The sequence below is a fragment of the Cricetulus griseus genome, chromosome 9 (genome assembly GCF_003668045.3).
Source record: "Cricetulus griseus strain 17A/GY chromosome 9, alternate assembly CriGri-PICRH-1.0, whole genome shotgun sequence".
In the NCBI taxonomy this organism is placed as follows: domain Eukaryota; kingdom Metazoa; phylum Chordata; class Mammalia; order Rodentia; family Cricetidae; genus Cricetulus; species Cricetulus griseus.
The window spans coordinates 19,237,725-19,247,830 of NC_048602.1; the positions used below are offsets into that span (position 1 = coordinate 19,237,725).

The 10,106-nt window shown below is 36.0% G+C and overlaps 1 protein-coding gene across 1 annotated transcript in view; it reads left to right on the forward strand.

The window, feature by feature from the left end:
• LOC100754253 (vomeronasal type-2 receptor 116) overlaps window positions 1–8,824 on the forward strand; it is a 66,515-nt gene extending 57,691 nt beyond the window's left edge. The window contains exons 9-10 of the mRNA XM_027433954.1: window positions 4,693–4,816; window positions 7,896–8,824. Coding sequence (XP_027289755.1) covers window positions 4,693–4,816; window positions 7,896–8,824 — 1,053 coding nt within the window. The remainder of the gene's footprint in view (window positions 1–4,692; window positions 4,817–7,895) is intronic.
• The last annotated feature ends 1,282 nt before the right edge of the window (window positions 8,825–10,106 follow it).

Sequence of the window (10,106 nt, forward strand, 5' to 3'; positions counted from 1 at the left end):
CTTTCTTTAAAAAGCGATTGACTATGCTCGTTATTATTTATAACTAACCCCATTTAAATGAAAATAAACATTTATAAACAATATTTGGGAATTTGGGCGTCGTTCCTTCTAAACTGCTTCCTGCTGATTGGGGATGATGTTTATATACCATAGGGATCCTGATAAAACATAGAAATCTGACCAAGTCCTTGTTTTAGTAGTCTGTAAGGCTGTATTGTCTCAGCTTCAGGGGGTCTTGTTTGACCAAACCATATTAGTCTGGAAGGAATCCACAGCTTTTCATTTTCTGTGGAAATACAAGCAAAACCTTTATTACAAAGTAGCCTGTCCTTAAACTTAAATTTTGAAGTTAGAGCATTTTTAAAATGTATAAGTTGGGTTAATTTAGCAGCATTTATAATTAAATTATTTTAGCAGCAATAAGTTTTTCCTCGGCAATCAAACAATTTAAAGACAACAATATGGCATATAGTATCCAGATTCTCTCTGTATTTCCATCTTTATGTGGCTTTTTTATTATTTTATTTTTACTTTCTTTTGTTTCTTTTTTCCTGAGACAGGGTTTCTCTGTGGAAATCCACCTGCCTCTGCTTCCTTCAGCAAATCCTACCAGCGTTGGCCACCACAACCGGTTACTCTATTTCCTCCTGTTCCTTTTTCTCTCACAAGCCTACATATATTTTTAAATGTAGTGTAAACCTTTAGAGGTTTTCATTTATCTGGATCTGTCTTTATCATCTCAGAAGTGCCGAGTACAATGCCCAAGAGCGCTGGGACGGCATGAGCGTATGGAAGCTGCTCCAATGCATCTCAGCGGCCCAACAGGGCAGGCAGTGGCGGGCGGCAGGTTTCCTTCTTTCTCTAGAAACCTTGGGGCATGGGGTCATCCCATTTCTGACACCAGATATAGTGGGAAATTACCAATACGGTGTCAGGTAGAAATACAAGGGTATTTAATAGGGAAAAGCCTTACTTACAGAGCGACCTAGCCAGCCGACGTGGCAGCAGTCTGTCCAGCAAGATCCAAAGTGAAACCGAAAGAGAAAACACAGTATCGCTCTACGTCACCCTGACCACGCCCTCGCAAGCGTGGTCAGGCACATCAGTAACCAGCCCCTAAGTAGGCGTGGCTACAGCTTCCCCTACATATATCTTTTTCATTGTCATTTCACTGCCTCTGTCACCACCTAGGCCATCCCTTCTTCTCATCCCTCCATCCTCAACTCCTTATGACTGCCACCCACAGTTATGCCTGTAGACATTTAATTTATCTTCCCAGAGTAATCACTGTGTCCCTCTTGGGATCCTCTTCATTATGTAACTTCTCTATAGCTGAGGAATTTAGCCTGGTTATCCTTTGCTTTACATCTAATATCTACTTATGAGTGAATACATACCATGTTTCTCTTTCTTAGTCTGGATTGCCTCACTCAGTATTTTTTTTCTAGTTCTATCCATTTGCCTGAAAATTTCTTGAGGTCATTTTTTTACCATTGAATAGTACTCCATTGTGTAAAGGTACTACATTTTTTATCTGTGCTTCAGCTATGTGGAGGCATTTTTGATGTTTCCATGTTCTGGCTATTACAAATAATGTTGCTATGAACATTGTTGAACAAATGTCCCTGTGATATGATTGAGTGTCCTTTGCATAAATATCCAGGAATGGGGTTACTGGGGTTTTTTTCATTTTTTTATTTGAATTAGAAACAAGATGGTTTTATATGTCAATCCCAGTTCCTTCTCCCTCCCCTCCTCCCCTACCACCACCTCAACTAAAACCGTGCCTATCACATATACTTTCTGCTCCCCAGGGAAGGTGAGGCCTTCCATGGGGGGGCGGGGTCTTCAGAGTATGTCATATCCTTTGGGATAGGGCCTAGGTCCACTCCCATGTGTCTTGGCTCAGGAAGGATCCCTCTATGTGGAATGGGCTCCCAAACTCCATTCCTATGCTAGGGCTAAGTACTGATTTACTACAAGGGGCCCTGTAGATTTCTGAGTTCTCCTCACTGACACCCACATTCCTGAGGTCTGGATCAGTCCTGTGTTGGTTTCCCAGCTATGATATTGCTGAGTTCTTGAGTTAGATTGATTCCAAATTTTCTTTGAAACCCTAATACTGATTTCCAAAATGTATGTACAATTTGCAATCCCACCAGCAGTGAAGAAGTGTTACCCTGGCTCTACTTCCTCAGTATTTTTAATCTTAGCCATTTTGAAAGGTTTAAGATGGTGTCTCAGAGTCATTTGATTTGCATTTTGCTGATGATTAAGGATGTTGAGCAATTCCTTAAACGTCTTTTGGACATTTGAGATTCTTCTGGCAAGAATTCTGTTAGCTCTGTACTGCATTTTTCAATTGGATTATTTTGTTTTTTATGTTTAGTTTCTTGAGTTTTTATAAATTATGTAGATCAATCATCTGCCAGATATGGGTTTTATGAAGATCTTTTTCTTTCTATAGGTTGATAGATTGTCTTATTGTGAATGTCCTCTGCCTTACAGAAGCTTTTCTGTTTCATGAGGTTCCATTCATTGATTGTTGCTTTCGGTGGCTGTGCTACAGCTGTTATATTTAGGAAGTGGGCTCCTGTGACAAAACTTCCATGGTCGATTACAGTCTGCATAATGTCTGTCCAGGACCTTCTGGCTTTGGGATTCTCCATTGAGAATTTGGGTGTTATTATGATGGCTTTGCCTTCATATGTTTCTTGAACTTTTACATTTGCAGCTCTTAATTTATGTTCTTTATACTGTATATTCTATGTTTGGATTATTATGTGGTGGGAGGCATGTTTGATCCAGTATATGTGGTGTTTTATAACCTTCTTGTATTTTCATAGGCATTTGCTTCTTTAGTTTGGGATTGTTTTATACTGTGATTTTGTTTAATGTAATTTCTCAATGCCTTTGAGCTTGTTTTCTTCTCTTTCTAATCCTATTATCCTTAGTTTTGGTCTTTTCTTGGTATTCCAGATTTCCTGAACATGTTGTGTTATGACTTTGTTGGCTTTAATGTTTTCCTTGACCAATAAGTCTATTTCTTGTATTGTGTCTTCAATACCTGAAATTCTCTCTTCCATCTTTTGCCTTCAGTTTGTGTAGGTTGTGTCTGTAGTTCTTGTTCATTTACCTATATTTGCCATTTCCAGACTTGCCTCCATTTGCGTTTTTTTATTGCCTCCATTTCAATTTTCAAGTCTTGGACTAATTGTTTTTCTCGTGGTTTTCTTAAATTTCTTTAAGGAACTTATAGTTTTCTTCCAATTTTTGTGTGTCTTTCCCACCATTTCTTAAGGGAATTCTTCATTTCTTCTTTAAGGACCTCCATCATCTTCATCAAGTTTTTCATCAAGTTATTTGAAGGCCATTTTCTTCTGCTTCTTCTGTGTGGATGTTCAAGTGTTCTGGATATAGTACTACTAGGTTCTGATATTGCCACATTGTTATTTAGGTTGTTGAATGTATTTTTGCATTGATGTCTACCCATCTATTCATTTGCTTTGTGTAGGCACTGTCTTTGCTGCTGGATCCAACCATCTTATCCCTCTTTCTCAGCTCTCTCTGTACAGTAAATGTCTGTGTCCCAGGGGGCTTCTCTCAGTCCTGTTTCTCAGTATTCTTTCCCATCCCTCACTCCTATTTCTCTGTGCACGAGGTACCTGTGACCTGGGGAACCACAGAACATTATGGGGATGGACAGATTTGGGGAATAGTGGGATTTGTGGGTTACAGGATCCAATGGGGGGTTGGTGTAGTTGGTGTAGCCTGTCTGCAGGAGTCTTTCTTGCTGACTTGGTAGTGTGGCTGAGATGGGAGGGGATAGGGCTCAGGGTTTTGTCCTGTGACTGAGCTCCTGGTGGATGTGTGTTCCAGGGGGGAGTGGATCAGGCACCTCTCAGTAATCTGTACAGTCAAATAATTGATTTTGATTTCATGCTTAAAATTTCAGTACACTACCTATTATCATTTCCCTTTTCCACAAATTTAAAGGAAAACTACTATAAAGTATAGGCTTTTATGTTTATCTCAGGCCCTGGTGCAAATAAATACATATCTACAATAACTTAAGAAAGTATTTCTTCTTAAGGAAAGTGTGTTGATGCAGCCCTTATCTTTAAAAAAGTTATGCTTTCGAAACATGAGGTTCCTAATGACCTCGTATTCTCATCAGAAAGCAGTAAGTATCACAGATAACCTTTTTTCTTCTCATTCCCAACAGTGAATGAGACTGTGACATTCACAGTGAATGAGACTGTGACACTCACTTTTAGAGTGAAAACTTTACACTTCTCTTTAAGATTACTTACAGAAATACCCAAAAATTTGCTTCCATGATGGTTATAAGTCCGGACAAGTTGACAAATATGATTCACTATGACTGTGAGCTTAAAATTAACTCAACACATTAGTCAGTAAGTAAAGAGACAGGAACTGTCCAAAAGGACCAGTTGCCCTTCTAAGTCATGTTTTCATTGACTTACCTGCTTCAAACCTATCCCTAAATCATTTTGCTCCAAATTCTCTAATACTGTGATAATCTCAAATCAATTCTGTATAGGGCACAGCCCTTTATAATCATTTATGGGAACAAATCTTGCAAACTAATTATGTAATATTCCAATCCAGGACTATTGGGGTTTTCAATAAATTCATTAACAGTGCTTCCAATATTCCCAATATTCCCAGATTCCTCAGTCTGTGTGCAGTAAGAGTTGTGAGCCTGGATTCAGGAAAGTTTCCCTCGAGGGCAAGGCTGTTTGCTGCTATGGTTGCATTCCTTGTCCAGACAATGCAATTTCTAATGAGACAGGTAAGCTGAAATCTTATAAAGAATGGCTCCACATCTCTAAAGGATCTTGCATTACCTTAACAACTGAAAAATATGCATAAAATGAGAAAATTTTATTCCTTAACTTATTATGATATGAAATATTTATTACCATTTCTGGATTTGATCAACCAAGGCACAGAAATTTGTAATTGATTTATATTTATGGGCAACTGTAAGAAACTCCTTCTCTCTGTTCTGATCCATGTGTTATACTTCCCCACAAAATTTAACAGAAAGTAACAAAATAACAAACTTTATTAATTGATTTTTACCTATATTTCAATAATGATTAGGACTCAACTAAGTAAAGGATTGTTTATAGTCATTATGACTCTTTACAGCTATCTTTTTTCATACAGAGCAGAAGAGTAGAAATTTGTGTTTGATGTTCTCAGTACACAGGATTTTGACTGTAAGAAATAGATAAATTTCAAATTTCCTTATGTATTTGTATGTTTATATATGTCCATTTTTCTGCTCCAAGTAAGATAAACAATATCCTCAAGACAATTTCAACAACTTGTTATTTAGAGCTATACCATTAGCTAAGAGCTGCAATAGAATAGAACATCTCCACTTCAAGGAATAGGTCATGAACATACAAAGAGCATCTTACTTTGGGAAGAAATTCTTTAAAATCAGTATGTATATACTGTTAGAACCACGGTTATATAAATTTTGAAATTTTATTTATTTTTGTATCTTTTGAGTGTTTCATACTATGTATTTTGATCATATTCATGATTTGGCAAATATTGCAAACCTTTGATCTTTCTTGCTAGTAGTTCTATTAAAAAACTATGAAATAAATACTTATTGAATCCAGTTTACAATACACAAATACTCTTTGTTATAGGGGCTCTGCTGGAGTATGTAGTAATTATTACCCCAGCCACACTGTTACAGATAAATGAGTCTTCCTCTAATAACAGCAATGAATTAAATAGCTACTCAGGCAAGGGTAGTAATTTACACACATTCCAAACATGAAGATATTTGATCTGGTCTAAATTTTTCATAAGACATATGCATTATGTCACACCTGAGAATGTGTAAGTGCAAATGTGATCCTATGTCTATCATTGATTGTTCACTTAGAATATTTCATAAACTCTGTTATATTCTATCTGAAATTCCTCCATGAATTTCCCATGTTGAGTTATAATAACTGTGCCTTCAAACTATCAGCCAAATATGACGCCATTTAATGAATATGTGTGCATACATACACAGGCAAGCATAAATGTATATATATATATATATATATATATATAGATATTATATATGTGATTAATATTTATCTATGTACATAATATGTTTATGTGATATGTTTATATATTATGTGTTATGTGATATATATGTGATTATATATAGAGAGAGAGAGAATGAGAGAGAGAGAGATAATACCCCTTATATGTGTACATATACAATGGCATGTCATGAAAATTTTTGTACATATATAATTAGAGCATTTTACTTACCCATACAAAGTTCTTCTTAGTTCCTATTTAATAAGTATAGGTCACAAAATTATGGGAGGTAATTCTACTAAACACTTGAATTATAGAAAAGATTGCTGTTTGAATGTTATGCAAAAAGTTATTAGTGTCTTGAAATAGAGAACTTCATTCTATATAAACTTTTTTAGATCTATCATGTGACTTTATTAATTGATGGAGTTATACATTCATCACAAAGTAGAAAACCAAAAGGAAATACATACTTCCATATAAAAGAAAGGAAATAACTCACCTTGAGATAAAAATCTTTAAATTAGTTCCTGAGAAAAGTTGTCTCAATGTGTCACAGTAGTGTAAGGAAACAAGAATATTTACAAGATAAACAGAAATACATTTTTTCTGCTAAAGTGTATTTAAATCACTGTTAAGAGTTTTCAAAATAATAAAATAGAAGGTCTAATATTTAATTTGAATTTTACAAATTTTCAAGAACAACATATTATAGGACTCTTTTATTTGATACTCTAGAAATGTTTCAAACGTTGTGACATTTCCTAAATGGTAATGACAAATATTCACTAGTGCATCTTTCAAGCCTTTGAGAATGTAGCAATGTTTATTCAGTAATGTTTCAGCACAGAAGAAACAAAAACTATAAAACACATAAAATTTTATGAAGATAATAAAGACTTGAATTCACACTCAAGAATTCCATTTGTGAAAATAACTTCAAAAACAATTCTCCCTATTTTGTTATATACCTCTCTCCAAATTATAGTGAGGATATAACATATGATGGGATATCCAAAATGAAGTTGATGTGTGCAATATAATGCAGTATGCAAATATCTTCTACCACAGATACATCAAAAGCACAAAAGTTTTTAAGAGAGAAAAGATATAAGATTTGTTTGGTTAATATCACTATGAAGAAGATGGGTTGTTTGAGAAGCTACTGAGCAACTGATGACTAACAAAAGAGGGATGTCACTTTTCCTTAAGGTTATAGACTCTGAAATGCTACACATAATCCAGTAGATGCCCCCCACAACATGTATATACCAGCATAACTGAATAGACACTCTGTATTACAATGTAAAAACAAGAGATAGAGTGATGGGGTTGCCTTTCTCTACATATGTTTCTCTTATTGGTTAATGAAGAAAGCACTGTTTGGCTATTGAACAGTTAGGAAGGATAGGCAGGACTACTAGACAAGGAGAATTCTGGGAAGTGTATGCAGAGAGGGGTCATCATGTTAGCCCAGGAAGAGAGTATCGGAGTCAGGCATCCTTCAGTAAGATAAGACCCTGTAGAAATACAGATTATTAGTTATGGGTTACTAATTAAGACAAAGGTAGCCAATAAGAGGCCCAGGACATTGGCCTACAGTTTCATAATTAATATAAGGCTCTGAGTGTTTGTTTTGGGCAAGGTGGATATGAAAATGGATAAGGGAAACTCTGCAATGATAGTCAGCACATTGAGTTGGGAGAGAAAAGTAAGATACAGTAAGGAGTGGAGCCAGAGAAAAGAGGGCTGTGTTTGATTCACGCACATGTATGTGCATATAAATAATCACCTTCATTTCTGAACAGATATGGATCAATGCATGAAGTGTCCAGAAAGCCATTATGCAAACACAGAGAAGATGCAGTGCCTCCAGAAAGTTGTGAGTTTTCTTGACTATAAGGGTCCCTTGGGGATGTCTCTCACAACCATTGCTCTGTGCCTCTCTGTAGTCACAGCTGTGGTTCTTGGACTCTTCGTGAAGCAAAGAAACACTCCAATTGTCAAGGCTAATAATAGGACACTTAGTTATACCTTGCTCATCACACTCAACATCTGTTTCCTCTGTACCTTTCTCTTCATTGGCTCTCTCAACACTACCACATGTATCTTGCAGCAGATCATATTTGGAGGTGCTTTCACCGTGGCTCTTGCCACTGTGCTGGCTAAAGCTATCACAGTGGTTATTGCCTTCAAGGTCACTTTTCCAAGCAGAGTGGTGAGGTGGTTAATAATAACAAAAGCCCCAAACTTTATCATCCCCATATGTACGATGATGTACCTTGTCCTCTGTGCAATCTGGCTAGGATCCTCTCCTCCCTTCCTTGACCAAGACGCTCATGCTGAACATGGACATATCATCATTATGTGTAACAAGGGCTCAGCTTTTGCCTTCCATGGTGTCCTGGGATACCTCTGCTCCTTGGCACTTGGGAGTTATACTATGGCTTTCTTGTCCCGGAATCTGCCTGACACATTCAATGAAGCCAAGTTCCTGTCATTCAGCATGCTGGTGTTCTTCTGTGTCTGGCTCACATTCCTCCCTGTATACCACAGCACCAAGGGGAAGGTCATGGTGGCTATGGAAGTCTTCTCTATCTTGGCTTCTAGTGCAGCCCTCCTTGGCTTCATCTTTGTTCCAAAGTGCTACATTATCTTGATAAGGCCAGATAAGAACAGTCTTCATCATATCAGGAACAGGCCACATTCTAGTAGGAATATCCTTCTCAGAACCTAATTCTAAATTAGTCATACTTCTTATATTAAGAGATGAATTTGAAGGATGAAATCCAGTTGTTCTCTAATGCAATTGTGTGTTACACAATTATACTGTGGACTTGATTCTTTGGGCTATTATTGTTCATCTAAATGTTTTAGAACCTCTTGATTCAGGAGCTATTAAAGGTTTATTAAAGGTTGTCTGAAATACAGGCAGTATTTTCATATGAGCAGGACCTTATTTTGTATCTGGACTTGTCTGAAACCTTCTGTGAAGAACATGGTATTTTGAATTCATGGAGATCTGCCTATCCTGTTTTGAGATTAAAGATGGCCAGCACCACACATCTGGCTCATGATAAGAATTTGTATTTCTCTCTGATATGGACTATTAATATTCATGTTACTGATTTAAATGGCTCGAGAGTTTAATGCATTCACTCCTCCACTTGCGGGAATCACATGTTTTAATTTCCTCTTATCATTCAATCACTGTGCTAAAATGGAGACTGCTATTTTCTTTTATATTCAAATTTTAATGTAACAGATTTTTACAAGAATAGCATCTTTTTCTTGAAATGTCAGGGCCCTTTACCAAATTACCATATTGTATTTGGGTTTTGTGGTTATACTGAAAAATACCAGATATTCAATATATAAATGTAATATTTTATAAGCATAATATTAGATCAGTCATTGCAAAATACAATGAATGCTATGTTGGAATGTAGACTTCTAAGAATTTTATTACTCAATGTCAAATGTAAATCAAAACAAGTCACTACTACATGGACCCCTTATTTATAGCCTGATGACATATATTACATTTCCATCAGTTTTATATCTTGCTGAGTACCCTCACTCATAGACATTTACAGATATATTATCTGGATGATTCTTCCAATTCACTGCTTTTTTCTTGAATTGATATGTAGTCTTCATTTAAAATAATGAATTGATTACAACCTGTAATTTTATCATTACATGATTATCCAGAATTCAACACCAATTCATGAAAAAATGCAAAATATTAATTAATTAAAAGATTTTTAAAATCCACATCATTGAACAAAATCACAATAAATTGTTATACCCTTATTACTGTGAATGTTGTCCTCATTTTGCTAACTCCTTTTTAGTAGCTTCCAAAAATAGTTTTAGTAGTTGAATTTGAACATAATTTGTAACGAGAAAAATTTTAACCATGCCAGGTTCTATAAAACAAAGCAGCCACTATGAGGTCATGCAGTTTTGGATCTCAGAGGAGAAACTTTAACTGCCAATTAACAAAATATCACAAT